Raw genomic sequence first — 15087 nt, 5'->3', positions numbered from 1 at the left:
TTCATGATCTGAGCCACAGTCAGCTCCTGGTCTTGTTTTTGCTGACTGTATAGAGCTTCTCCATCTTTGGCTGCAAAGAATATAATCAATCTGATTTCGGTGTCGACCATCTGGTGATGTCCATGTGTAGAGTCTTCTCTTGTGTTGTTGGAAGAGGGTGTTTGCTATGACCAGTGTGTTCTCTTGGCAAAACTCTATTAGCCTTTGCCCTGCTTCATTCTGTACTCCAAGGCCAAATTTGCCTGTTACTCCAGGTGTTTCTTGACTTCCTGCTTTTGCATTCCAGTCCCCTATAATGAAAAGGACATCTTTTTTGGGTGTTAGTTCTAAAAGGTCTTATAGGTCTTCATAGAACCATTCAACTTCAGCTTCTTCAGTGTTACTAGTTGGGGCATAGGCTTGGATTACCGTGATGTTGAATGGTTTGCCTTGGAAACGAACAGAGATCATTCTGTAGTTTTTGAGATTGCATCCAAGTACTGCATTTCGGACTGTTTTGTTGACTATGATGGCTACTCCATTTCTTCTAGGGGATTCCTGCCCACAGTAGTAGATATAATGGTCATCTGAGTTAAATTCATTTAGCCTTTATTAAATGTAGTTGTATAATGTCATTACCACAAAAGTTGGCTGAATTGCAAGTAATTTAATTTTACTTTTAAGGAACTAGTATTTTTATAATTCTCCAACTGTTTTGACACCAGCTGGATGTATTGCAATTTAATTCTGGTACTAACCACCTGGAGTTAATACACATACATTATGAATTAAGACTTCACAAGTCTGCCTTCATGTTAGATGGCAGTCTGAGTAGGGCCCTCAGTCCACCTGCCCTTTTGACCAAGTGACTATTAATTCAGGGATCACCATCATCCTCTCATGTTTGATAATTCAGTAGGATGACTGACAGAACCCAGAAAAGTACTGTGAAATGAAAGTCACTCAGTCATGTTTGACTCTTTGTGACTCCATGGACTGTATAGTGGGTATCCTTTCCCTTCTCCAGGGGTTCTTCCCAGACCAGGGATCAAACCCATGTTTCCCGCATTGCGGGCGGGTTCTTTACCCACTGTGCCACAAGGGAAGCCCAAGGGAACCCAGGGATCGAACCAGGGCTCTCACATTGTAGGCGGATTCTTTACCAGCTGAGCCACAAGGGAAGCCACAAGGGCAGAAAAGTACCATATGTACTTACAATTAGAGTATTATCATAAAGGGATTTGTTTCCCTGCTAGCTCAGCTGGTAAAGAATCTGCCTTCCATGCAGGAGACACCAATTTGATTCCTGGGTCGGGAAGATCCCCTGGAGAAGGGATAAGCTATCCACTCCAGTATTTTTGGGCTTCCCTGGTGGCTCAGCTGATAAAGAATCCACCTGCAATGAGGAAGACTTGGGTTCGATCCCTGGGTTGGAGGAGGGAAAGGCCAATGCTCTGGCCTGGAGAAGTCCATGGACTATTGCAAAGAGTTGGACATGACTGAACGACTTTCACTTCACTTCACTTCACAACTGAGGAACAGCCAAAAGAAGAGTCACACATGGTGAGGTCTGGGAAGGTTCCTAGTGCAGAGCTTCCATGCCCTCTTCCCGGTGTTGGAGCACATCACTGTCCTGGTATGTAAAGGTACTCACCAACCAGAGGGCCTTCACCAAGCTTCAGAGTCCAGAGTTTTCATTTCCTGTTCAGTCGCAGTCATGTCTTACTCTTTGTGACCCCATGGACTTCAGCAATCCAGGCTTCTCTGTCCTTCCCTAACTCTTGGAGTTTGCTCAAATTCGTGTCCATTGAGTTTTCATTGGGGTTTCATTATGTAGGCATACTCCATTAAATCATTGGCCACTTGATTGAACTTGATCTCTAACTGTCCCTTTTTTGCCTAGGGGTCACACTGGCTCAAAAGTCCAAATCCTGTGTTGGCATGGGTGGTCTTTCCAGTGATCAGGCCCCTGCCTCATCCCTTCCTTATCCACCAGCTAACAAGGGGACCCATGGAAGTCACCTAATTAGTATAAAAGACACACTCCTGTTACTTAGGAAATTCCAAGGGTTTCAGAATTTCCATGCCAGAAATCCAGGACGTTTTATTATATAATGTGGTTTTTGGAGTTAGGAATTTTAAAAATCAATTCAAATTACTTATTTAGAAATGGTTGATGAAAGCCTGTCTTTCGTTTTTGAAAAGAATACTTCCATATTCTCTCTCTAACTTCTAAACCAGAACATCTTCAACAAAAATTGAAATTGCTACCCTGCATTCTATAACTATTTATTTTATATATTTAGGTATTCCCAGTTCCAAAAGGAGTACAGCTTAGATGAAGTGATGATGTCTCGAAAAGTTTTTGACTTTTTGACAGTCCTACAATGTTGGTAAGAAAAACACATTTTAATATTTAATAGAAGTACTATCCCTTCTCCCCCAATCCCACCTCTTGGGTAAACCTTAGGCTCTGTATCTGGGTATATCTGTGTCTGTATGTGCTTTTATAGAACTCCTATGTATAGAACTCCTAAGTATAGTCCTTACACCCGAGTGAGCACCCTTACTTTCTGTTCTTGTCTAGAGACAGGCTGTCTTTTCTCTTTGAAAGTTGTATATTTTACTTCCTTATCTCATGCCTTCCACCTACTCTGTTCTAATAGTGTTTATTCATTTAAATGTGACTTGGGATGACTGTGGAATCTAAAGATTTTTCCCTTGATCATTTCATTTCCTCTGTTGTATATTTCTACAGTAGGGAATTTTACTCAATTATAGTAACTAAGAATAAAGGTAAAACAAGAAAAAAATCATAGCTCTAATAATGATAGCAGCCCCATCTTGAAAATTGCTTGACATTATCTGTCTCCTAGAAAACTGAGTTAGTATTGTATAGCTCCTGCCTGTGTTTAATAATCACCTGGATGTGTCCTGGAGATCCTGGCTGGGATGGAAGTGAACAAGTGGTGTTCATTTTGATCTGTTGCAGTATAAGGATCTGCCCATTTTTAAAGTACAGCTCAACTCAGAGAGGGCTTCCCTGGTAGCTCAGTTGGTAAAGAATTCACGTGCAATGCAGGAGACCCCAGTTCAATTCATGGGTCGGGAAGTTCCGCTGGAGAAGGGATAGGCTATCCACTCAGGTATTCTTGGGCTTCCCTTGTGGCTCAGCTGGTAAAGAATCGGCCTGCAACGTGGGAGAGCTGGGTTCGATCCCTGGGTTGGGAAGATCCCCTGCAGAAGGGAAAGGCTACCCACTCCAATATTCTGGCCTGAAGAATTCCATGGACTACAGTCCATGGGGTAGCAAAGAGCTGGACACGACTGAATGCCTTTCACTTTCACTTTCAACTCAGAGAAGCCTTCTTGTTTTTGCTACCTTCCTTCACAGCCTGCTGTAAGGTGAAGGCCTATTTTGAGATCAGTTCAGTTCAGTTGCTCAGTCATGTCTGACTCTTTGCAATCCCGTGGACTGCAGCACGCCAGGCTTCCCTGTCCATCACCAACTTCCAGAGCTTACTAAAACTCATGTCCATAGTGTTGGTGATGCCATCTAACTATCTCATCCTCTGTCGTCCCCTTCTCCTCCCACCTTCAATCTTTCCCAGCATCAGGGTCTTTTCCAGTGAGTCAGTTCTTCACATCAGATGGCCAAAGTATTGGAGTTTCAGCTTCAGCATCATTCCTCCAATGAATATTCAGGACTGATTTCCTTTACGATTGACTGGTTTTATCTCCTTTGAGTCCAAGGGACTCTCAAGAGTCTTCTCCAACACCACAGCATTCAGCTTCCTTTATAGTCCAATTCTCACATCTGTACATGACTATGGAAAAGCCATAGCTTTGACTACATGGATCTTTGTTGGCAGTATGCTTTTTTTTTAATATGCTGTCTAGGTTGGTCATAGCTTTTCTTCCAAGGAGCAAGTGCCTTTTAATTTCATGGCTGCAGTCACCATCTGCAGTGATTTTGGAGCCTAAGAAAATAAAGTCTGTCACTGTTTCCATTGTCCCCCTGTCTATTTGCCATGAAGTGATGGGACTGGATGCTATGACCCTCGTTTTTTGAATGTTGAGTTTCAAGCCAGCTTTTTCACTCTCCTCTTTCACTTTCATCAAGAAGCTCTTTAGTTCCTCTTTGCTTTCTGCCATGAGGGTGGTGTTATCTACATATCTGAGGTTATTGATATTTCTCCTGGCAATCTTGATTCCAGCTTGTGCTTCTTCCAGCCCAGCATTTCTCATGATGTACTATGCATATAAATTAAATAAGCAGGATGACAGTATACAGCCTTGACGTACTCCTTTCCCTATTTGGAACCAGTCTGTTGTTCCATGTCCAGTTCTAACTGTTGCTTCTTGACTTGCATACAGATTTCTCACGAGGCAGGTCAGGTGGTCTGGTATTCCCATCTCTTTCAGAATTTTCCACAGTCTGTTGTGATCCACACAGTAAATGGCTTGGCGTAGTCAATAAAGCAGAAGTAGATATTTTTCTGAAACTCTTGCTTTTTCGATGATCCAGTGGAGGTTGGCAATTTGATCTCTGGTTCCTCTGCCTTTTCTAAATCCAGCTTGAACATCTGGAAGTTCACAGTTCATGTATTGCTGAAGCCTGGCTTGGAGAATCTTGAGCATTGCTTTGCTAGTGTGTGAGATGTATGCAATTGTGTGGTAGTTTGGGCATTCTTTGGTATTGCCTTTCTTTGGGATTGGAATGAAAACTGTCCTTTTTCAGTCCTGTGGCCACTGCTGAGTTTTCCAAATTTGCTGGCGTATTGAGTGCAGCACTTTCACAGCATCATCTTTTAGGATTGAAATAGCTCAACTGGAATTCCATCACCTCCACTAGCTTTGTTCATAGTGATGCTTCCTAAGGCCCACTAGACTTCACATTCCAGGATGTCTGGCTCTAGGTGAGTGATCATACCATCATGATTATCTGGGTCATGAAAATCTTTTTTGTATAGTTCTTCTGTGTATTCTTGCCACCTCTTCTTAATATCATCTGCTTCTGTTAGGTCCATACCATTTCTGTCCTTTATTGTGCCTATCTTTGCATGAAATGTGCCCTTGGTATCTCTAATTTTCTCGAAGAGATCTCTAGTCTTTCCCATTCTATTGTTTTCCTCTATTTCTTTGCACCGATCACTGAGGAAGGCTTTCTTATCTCTCCTTAAGGAGATCACAAAAGTCTTAACCAAACCATAGATTTTCCCGTATCTCCTATTCCATCGTTTCCCATTTTTCAGAAGGATTTCAGGACCGATTATTTGAGAGAGAACAAAGTTGAAGCTAGTTAGGCCTAGAGTAAAATCTTTATTGTGTTAGCTTAGAAATAACCTTGTGGACTCCTCAGAAATCACCAAAAAATACCTTATGTGTTTGCAAAGGCAAATCTGGAATTCTTTGCAATAAGAACTTTTGGGGAGAGACCCATAGAATCTAAGCAGTGATCGGCAGCCTTTAAATTCTTGCTAGAGGTTCAGTCTTCACGTGGGAAGCATGTGTAATTTTTAACTGCAGATATTACTAGGACAGTCCAGTGACCAGCAGGCATACCCTCCCTGCCTGTCTTTCCACATTGTAAGAACTCCTAGTCTGAAATCCTAGGATTGAAGTGAACGGGATATCAATAACTATTTTTACCTCCTCTTAGTCCCACTTCAGATGGTGCTGCCGCAGCAATTTTGGCTAGTGAAGCATTTGTACAGAAGCATGACCTGAAACCCAAAGCTGTGGAAATTTTGGCTCAAGAGATGGTGACTGATATGCCAAGCTCATTTGAAGAAAAAAGCGTTATTAAAATGGTGTGTCTGAGATTCTGTTTTATTAATCAGTTGAGGGATTTCTTTTTAAAAATTTCAAAGTGACATCATGTCATCAGCTCTTAAAGTTTATTTACTTGAAAAAAATTGGTCTAGAAAATTTAGTATTGTAACCCATCATTTAAGAATCTAAGGGAAAATCACTTATGAGAACATACACACTTCTAACTAACTAGTGTTATATTTTTAAAAATTTTGGAATGATTAAATATGACCAGAACTCCAGTCTTATAGAATTAAAATAAAAAAACAAGGATGTTTTGAGGAACTTTTTGACCCTTCGCACTTTAAAAATTCTGACTGCAGACTGAGTACAAAATGGAGGAAGTAAAAAAAAACGAGAATTCTGACCTAGAACTCTAGGTTGAATATTTGAAGATACATACATATATACATATAAAAATATGCATTAGGTACACATGTGTATGTAAATAAGCATTTGGTTTACATTAGAGCTTATAAAATGACTTTATAATAATGCTTTGGATTTTAAAATGTTTCTATAAGTTGCCCAAGATATGGTGTGGTAGAGGTACAACTTAGGTTTTCCAATTGCAGTACATTTTCCATTGTATCACAATTTGCTTGGAAAAGAGTTGAGTTTGCATGTTAAGGGGTGTTAAGAGCATGAATATTGGAAAAATGATGTGAATCCCACGTGATTTTCTGTTGATAAAAGATTGTTTATTTTCATGTAGAAATTCACTCATATTTTTCATTGAATCAAAATAGTCTCTTGATAAATCTCTTCAATCTACCACAACTCTATATTGTGGTTTGACAGAGTTTTGTAACAGCATTGTATATGGCATGAGGAATTATAAATCCTTTTTATATACCTGATTTAAAATTCTATTCTTTATAGTACAGAATTTAATGTGTATGTCCATTGTCTCTCCTGGATATTTTATTTGAGCTTTCTCTGTAATATAGAATTGACTGAGATTTCAACATTTATGGACAATCCTCAACTGTAAAGGTTATACATATGTTCATCTTTTATAATCCTTACATGAAAGTCCCAGTTTTGATACCTTTAATTTATTTGTGTATGATTTTGGTTTTAGGTTGGTTTTGACATGAGTAAAGAAGCTGCCAGAAAGTGCTATGAGAAATCTGGCCTGAGACCAAGTGATATTGACGTAATAGAACTTCACGATTGCTTTTCTAGCAATGAACTTATTACTTATGAAGCACTGGGACTGTGTCCAGAAGGTAATATCTTTGATGAGATGCAGATTAACTTAGTATGTTTCATTGAAAAAATTTCACTCTCATTATTGAAACAAAATAATTCACTAATTGCTTTCCCTTCTATGTTGTCTCTGCCACACTGTGCTAAGTGAATGTACACTCTCTTAATGCTGGACTTTAGAATTGTAGTCTTGGACAGTACCAAATGAGATGACAGAATATATAAATGATTTGATTTATGTAAATCAAGGGTACTTGTAATACACTGTTAAGTAAAAAAAAAAAAAGAAAAATCACATGTAATTATAGGTATTTCAGATGTGTTTGAACAAAGACCCGCAGAAGGGAAAATGAGAAGACTAGTTGGTGGGACCTGGAGATTTTTTTTCTTTTTGTTTCTAAAGTGGTTGTACCATTTTCCACTACTACTAGCAAGCAATGTGTGAGATTTAACTTGCTTTATGTTCTTAACAACACTTGATGTGGTCAGTTTTTAAAATTTGAACCATTCAAGAGACTATATAGTGATGTTTTTATTTTCATTTTAATTTGCTTATCCCTGATTACTAATGATGTTGAGCATCTTTTCTTGTGTTTGTTGATATACATGTATCTTTGTGAAGTGTTTGTTCAGGTCTTTTGCCCTTTGATTATTGGGTTAGTTTTCTTCTTTTTTGTGTTGTAAAATTTATATAAATGTATTTTCTGGATACAAGTAATGTGTCTGATATATGTGGACTGTGAACTTTTTCTCCCAGTCTGTGGCTTGTCTATTGTTTTATTTTTTATTTTTGACTGTTCTAGGTCTTTGTTACTACACTGGCTACCTTTTTGTTTTATTAATGATGTTTCTTGCAGGACAAATTTTATAAGTTTTGATTATCAGTTACATGTATTTTAATCAATTTTTAAAGATTTATTTATTTTTTATTGAAGGATAATTGCTTTATAGAATTTTATTGTTTTCTGTCAAACATCAACATGAATCAGCCATAGGTGTACATATATCCCCTCCCTCTGAACCTCCCTCCCATCTCCCTCCTCATCCCACCCCTCTAGTTTGACACAGAGCCCCTATTTGAGTTCCCTGAGACATACAGCAAATTCTCATGGGTTGTCTATTTTACATGGTAAGGTAAGTTTCCATGTTACTCTCTCCATGCATCTCACCCTCTCCTCCCCCTCCCCGTGGTCAAAAATCTGTTCTCTATGTCTGTTTCTCCATTGCTGCCTTGCAGATAAATTCATTGGTACCATCTTTCTAGATTCCACATATATGCGTTAGTATACAATATTTATCTTTCCCTTTCTGAATTACTTCATTCTGTGTAATAGGCTCTAGGTTCATCCACCAATTAGAACTGACTCAAATGCATTCCTTTTTATGGCTGAGTAATATTCCATTGTGTATATGTACCACAACTTCTTTATCCATTCATCTGTTGATGGACATCTAGGTTGCTTCCATGTTCTAGTTATTGTAAATAGTGCTGCAGTGAACATTGGGTACCTGTGTCCTTTTCAATTTTGATTTCCTCAGGGTATATGCCTAGGAGTGGGATTGCTGGGTCATATGGTGGTTTTATTCCTAGTTTTTAAAGGAATCTCCATATCATCTTCCAAAGTGACTATCAGTTTATATTGCCACCAACAGTGCAAGAGGGTTCCCTTTTCTCCACACTCTCTTTAGCATTCATTGTTTGTAGACTTTTTGATGTTGGCCATTCTATCTGGTGTGAGGTGATATCCCACTGTGGTTTTGATTTGCATTTCTCAAATAATGAGTGATGTTGAGCATCTTTTCATGTGTTTGTTAGCCATCTGTATGTCTTCTTTGGAGAAATGTCTATTTAGGTCTTTTCCCCACTTTTTCATTAGGTTGTTTCTTTTCCTGATATTGAGTTATATGAGCTGCTTGTATATTTTGAAAATTAATCCTTTGTCAGTTGTTTCATTTGCTATTATTTTCTCCCATTCCAAAGGTTGTCTTTTTACCTTGCTTACAGTTTCCTTTGCTGTGCAAAAGCTTTTGAGTTTAAGCATGTCCCACTTGTTTACTTTTGTTTTTATTTCTGTTACTCTAGGAGGTGGGTCATAGAGGATCTTGCTTTGATTTATGTTATCTTTGGCAAAGGAGGCACGGATATACAATGGAAAAAAGACAACCTCTTTAACAAATGGTGCTTGGAAAACTGGTCAACCACTTGTAAAAGAATGAAACTAGAACACTTTCTGATACCATACACAAAAATAAACTCAAAATGGATTAAAGATCTAAATGAAGACCAGAAACTATAAAACTCCTAGAGGAGAACATAGGCAAAACACTCTCCGACATAAATCACAGCAAGATCCTCTATGACCCACCTCCCAGAATATTGGAAATAAAAGCAAAAATAAACAAATGGGACCTAATGAAACTTAAAAGCTTTTGCACAACAAAGGAAACTATAAGCAAAGTGAAAAGACAGACCTCAGAATGGGAGAAAAGAATAGCAAACGAAGCAACAGACAAAGGATTAATCTCAAATATATACAAGCAACTCCTGCAGCTCAACTCCAGAAAAATAAATGACCCAATCAAAAAATGGGCCAAAGAACTAAACAGACATTTCTCCAAAGAAGACATACAGATGGCTAACAAACACATGAAAAGATGCTCAACATCACTCATTATCAGAGAAATGCAAATCAAAACCACAATGAGGTACCATTACACGCCAGTCAGGATGGCTGCTATCCATAAGTCTACAAGCAATAAATGCTGGAGAGGGTGTGGAGAAAAGGGAACCCTATTACACTGTTGGTGGGAATGCAAACTAGTACAGCCACTATGGAGAACAGTGTGGAGATTTCCTAAAAAACTGGAAATAGAACTGTTTTTATCCTTTCAATTTCTACAGAATCCATGGTTACTTTTTTAAATTCCTGATATTGATATATTTTGTTCTTTCTCCTTTTTTTCCTTCATCTGCCTACCTAGAGGTTTGCCACTTTTGTTGAGCTTTAGAAAGATTTGGCTTTTGACTTTGTTGTTGTCTTTTTTCCCCTCTATTTCACTGATCTCTGCTTTTCATTATTTCCCTCCTTTAATTTACTTTGGGTTTGCTTTGACTTTTTTTTTTTTTTAAGTTTCTTATGACAGAAGATTTATGTTAGATCTTTCTCCATTTCTAATGTAGTATGTAAAGCTATGTGTTTTTCTCTGAGCAGTATGTTAGCTGCATTCCACTGATATTTTAAAAAATGTATTTATTTATTTTAATTGGAGGCTAATTACAATATTGTAGCTAATTACATGTGTCCCCCATCCTGAACCCCTCCCACCTCCGTCCGCATCCCATCCCTCAGGGTCGTCCCAATGCCCCAGCCCTGAGCTCCCTGTCTCATGCATTGAACCTGGACTGGCGATCCATTTCACATATGGTAATATACATGTTTCAATGCTTTTCTCTCAAATCATCTCACCCTTGCCTTCTCCCACAGAGTCCAGAAGTCTCTTCTTTACATCTGTGTCTCTTTTGCTGTCTCACATGTAGGGTCATCGTTACCATCTTTCTAAATTCCACATATATGCGTTAATATACTGTATTGGTATTTTTCTTTCTGACTTACTTCACTTTGTATAATAGGCTTCAGTTTCATCCACTTCATTAGAACTGATTCAAATGCTTTCTTTTTAATAGCTGAGTAATATTCCATCATGTATATGTACCACAGCTTTCTTATCCATTCATCTGCAGATGGACATCTAGGTTGCTTCTATGTCCTAGCAATTGTAATCAGTGCTGCAAGGAACATTGGGGTACATGTGTCTCTTTCAATTCTGGTTTCCTTGGTGTATATGCCCAGCAGTGGGATTGCTGGGTTGTATGGCAGTTCTTTTTCCAGTTTTTTAGGGAATCGCCACACTGTTCTCTATAGTGGCTATACTAGTTTGCATTCCCACCAACAGTGTAAGAGGGTTCCCTTTTCTCTGCACCCTCTCCAGCATTTATTGTTTCTACAAAAAGTCCACAGGTTTTTAATATCCATTGCCATTTAGTTCAAAATATTGAAAATGTCTCTTTAATGTCTAATTTTGTCCTTGACCTGTAAACTATTTAGAGGTTAGTTATTTACTATCTAAGGATTTCAAATTTTCATAGGTATCTTCTTGCTTTCTATTGTAATTTTGTTGTAGTCAGAGATTATGCTTTATTTGGTTTTGATCCTTTCAAACTAATTGAAATTTATTTTATGGCTCAGCACATGGTGTATATTGGTGAACTTATACACACTTGAAAAATAATGGTGATTTCGAGATTGTTAGATGTCATGTTCTGTATATGTCAGTTAAATCAAGATGATTGATAGACCTTTTCAGATCTTCTATGTCTCCACTAATTTATTAGACGTGTTCTATCACTTGCTGAGAGAGGGGTGTTAGAATCTCATACTATAGTTGTACTACAATTGTGGAGCTATCTCTTTTTTAAATTTTATCAATTTTTGCTTTTTTTATTTTGAGGCTCTGTTATTTATGGTTTTTACGTCTTCCTGGTGATTTTTTTTTTTTCATTATCAAGTATTCTACTTTATCTCTGGTTATATTCTTTGTCTAGAAGTCTCTTTTATCTGACTAACTTAGCCATGCCAGCCTTCTTATGCAGCAACCAGAGAAAAAGCTGTGCAGTAGCAAAGACCCAGCACAACCAAAAATAAATATATGAATAAATGATTGTGTGTATGTTAGTCGCTTTGTCATGTCTGACTCTCTGTGACCCCATGGACTCTGTCCTACTAGGCTCCTCTCTCCGTGGAATTCTCCAGGCAAGAATACTGGAGTGGGTTGCTGTTTCCTTCTCCAGGGAATCTTCTCAACCCAGGGATCAAACCCGGGTCTCCTGCACTGCAGGCAGATTCTTTACAGTCTGAATTACCATCAGAGGCTATTAGATGCCTCTGGTAGCATCACCACGACCATTATCATCATTATTTGGACACATTTCACCTCTCATTACCAGAAATATCATCTGGAAGAATATTTTATACTATGCATGCATTTTTGTTTACTCCTTAACTACCTGGATGAATGCCTACAGAATTGATAAGAATGTTGAGCATGCCAAGCATGTGATGTAATTTTTTTCTTTTAGGGTTACATTATGCTTAACAGTGTTTTCAGCCATTTTATTTCATGAAAGTGCTCTTTTTTTCTCTCTCTCTCTCTCTCCCCTCTCCTCACAGCTGTTTACTAAGAATATTTATATAGCATGTAATGTACAGTTGGAAATGAATACATTTGGCAAAATTGTGAATTTTTAAACCTAGTATTATTTTAGTTATTGTATCTATTTCAGTATTTTTCTTATGGTTCTCTGAATCTCTGTTATATTAAGAGCAATTTTGGAAGCAGAGAGCTCTTAGGAACTAATAGGAGCTTTGTTTCATGCAGGAAATGTTCTGAAAATATAAGCCTTTATTACCCAATATTTGTTACCTCACTTTTAGAAGTACTTATGTCAATTTGATGTTAGTTTGAGCCATCAAGAAATGTTTGGTCCAAGAAATTCTTGGCTATCCATAAGTTAAAAAAAAACCTAACGTATCATTTATCCCAATGTTACTTTTTACATTTATGAATATTATTTTTCCTTTTGTAGGCCAAGGTGGAAAACTGGTTGAAAGAGGAGATAATACTTATGGAGGAAAGTGGGTCATAAATCCTAGTGGTGGATTAATTTCAAAGGGGCACCCACTTGGAGCTACAGGTAATGATACACATAGATTTCATAATTTTTAAATCTTTTTTGGCATAAGTGTGAATGATTTGGTCATTGATTTAAGTGAATGATTTTATTCTCTGAGTTTGGTATGCAGTGTTTTAAATGATTATTTATGATATTTTCAATTTTTGTTTAGTGTAGTTCAAAAATCTTGATTAATTGTTGAGAATTTGAATTAGTTAAAACTCTAAGTTCAACAAAAGGCATTTTTAAAAGTCTTATTATTTTAATATAGGTGTATAACTTAATTAACAAGATGTTTCCAAATAGAGATACTGCTAGATCTGCTAGATAGGATCATCTGAAATAAGCACATTATTTATGTATAGTTGCATATGTGGTTGATGTTGTATAGAAATTTTTTTCTCTTGAGAGAACTGGTCTAAAAGTTATAAGAATTTTACTGTGGCTCTACTGCTAACTGGCCATGTGACTCTTTTGATTAATTTTCAATTGTTAATGATTAGTCAGTCACTCTGACTCTTAGTTTCCTTAATTGTGAAATGAAGAAATTGTACAAAGTGGTTTCTGAAATAGCTTAGCACTAAAATTCTGAGATTTATTTTATGAAGACAGGTAAGTTTTGTATTTTTTTTATGTTGTCTTATGTATTAAGTAAAATTTTATAAATTATCAGAAATTCCAAAATAGAGAAGAATTAGAATTTATAGTGTATTTATCTCAGCAATTAATTTTGGTTTATTTCTATTTATCACTTAAATTAGGTAATCTTATAAACTAGTAACAAAAATGAGTATACATAGATAGAGTGTAAGAGAGAAATAGGTAGACAGGCACATACAATTGCAGTATAATGTTCCACTTACTATTTGTTTTCTGTTCTGTCTGTTCTTTGCTTCTTTTCTCTCTTTCATACTCTCTTGTTATCAATTGAATATTTTTTAGTATTTTATTTTTCTCTTCTATTGAATTATTTCCTTTTCTCATTTTTTTGGTGTTTGCTCCAGGATTTATAACATGTATTTTTAATTTGCCATGATCTACCTTCAAATAATGTCATACAATTTCACTTATAGGAATTTTTCTAACAGCATGTTTCCATATAGCCTGATACTCTGTGCTATTATTGTCATACATTTACTTCTGAATGTATTATAAACCCCACACTATACTATTACTATTATTATTGCCTTAAATAGTTTAATATGTTTTAAATATCTTTAAAAAGTAATCTAAAAACCATGCGAGTCAGAGTGATGTTACTAAGAGTGGCAGAATAACAATATCTGAAAATACTCTCTGTTACAAAATTACCAAGAACACTTGCAAAAATTGTCTAGATCAACTTTTTCAGATCTTTGGTAATTAACCAAAGGCTTACAACAATCTGGAGCAACATTTATTAAAAAGTCAACAGCTCTTTCTCTGTAAGAACAGCAAGCTTTGTGGCACTTTTTACTTGCTCTGATATTAGTCCTTTTCTCTAGCTTCATGGTAGCCTTGCAAACAAGAGCCTGCAGTCATGGTGAAAACTAGCAGATTACCCAGCACTGGAGAAGTCAAAATTGAGTTGAAGTTCTTTCAAAGCCCCATACTTAGAGGCTTGTCATTATTTGACCTGTCTGGAAGTTCTCTGGTAAACCATCCTCAAAAAGCTTGTCTTTGTGTGACCCAAAGAGAACCTGCCCAATGCAAACAGTATTTTCCTCAGAGTGATTTGTCAAAAACAATCAGCAACAACTGTTTAACAATGTAGTTGCTTAAGGTGTCAAAAACAGATGGAGCAACCAACAAATTAAACACCAGCCGCCCCCGCCCCCGCCCCCCGCCCCACAAAAGAAAAGCCTAAAAGGAAAAGCTGGTGAATGAGTTGTCCATTTTGTTGTTGTTCTATTGTGTCCAACTCTTTGTGACCCCATGGACTGCAGCATGCCAGGCTTCCCTGTACTTCACTATCTCTTGGAGTTTGCTCTGACTTATTTCCATTGACTCAATGATGCCATCCAACCATCTCATCTTCTGTTGCCCCCTTCTCTTCATGCCCTCAATCTTTCCCAGCATCAGGGTCTTTTCCAGTGAGTCAGCACTTGGCATCAAGTTGCCAAAGTATTGGAGCCTCAGCTTCAGCATCAGTCCTTCCAACGAATATTCATGATTGATTTCCTTTATGATTGATTGGTTTGATCTCCTTGCAGTCCAAGTGACTCTCAAGACTCTTCTCCAGTACCATAGTTTGAAACCATAAAGTCTTTGGTATTCAGCCTTCTTTATCATCACATTCTCACATCCATACATGATTACTGGAAAAACCATAGCTTTGACTATATGGACCTTTGTTGGCAAACTGATGTCTC

The 15087-nt window shown here is 37.3% G+C and overlaps 1 protein-coding gene across 3 annotated transcripts in view; it reads left to right on the top strand.

Annotated features, from left to right (window-relative positions):
- LOC122677962 (sterol carrier protein 2) overlaps positions 1 to 15087 on the top strand; it is a 103030-nt gene that overhangs the window by 46242 nt on the left and 41701 nt on the right. For 2 of the 3 annotated variants that reach the window (XM_043878303.1, XM_043878305.1), the window contains exons 8-11: positions 2286 to 2372; positions 5642 to 5792; positions 6878 to 7025; positions 12650 to 12757. In XM_043878303.1, coding sequence (XP_043734238.1) covers positions 2286 to 2372; positions 5642 to 5792; positions 6878 to 7025; positions 12650 to 12757 — 494 coding nt within the window. The remainder of the gene's footprint in view (positions 1 to 2285; positions 2373 to 5641; positions 5793 to 6877; positions 7026 to 12649; positions 12758 to 15087) is intronic. The other variant, XM_043878304.1, reaches the window with a different exon arrangement.

This window comes from Cervus elaphus, chromosome 20 (assembly GCF_910594005.1).
Source record: "Cervus elaphus chromosome 20, mCerEla1.1, whole genome shotgun sequence".
Classification (NCBI taxonomy): domain Eukaryota; kingdom Metazoa; phylum Chordata; class Mammalia; order Artiodactyla; family Cervidae; genus Cervus; species Cervus elaphus.
This window is presented reverse-complemented; position numbering and strand designations above follow the sequence as displayed.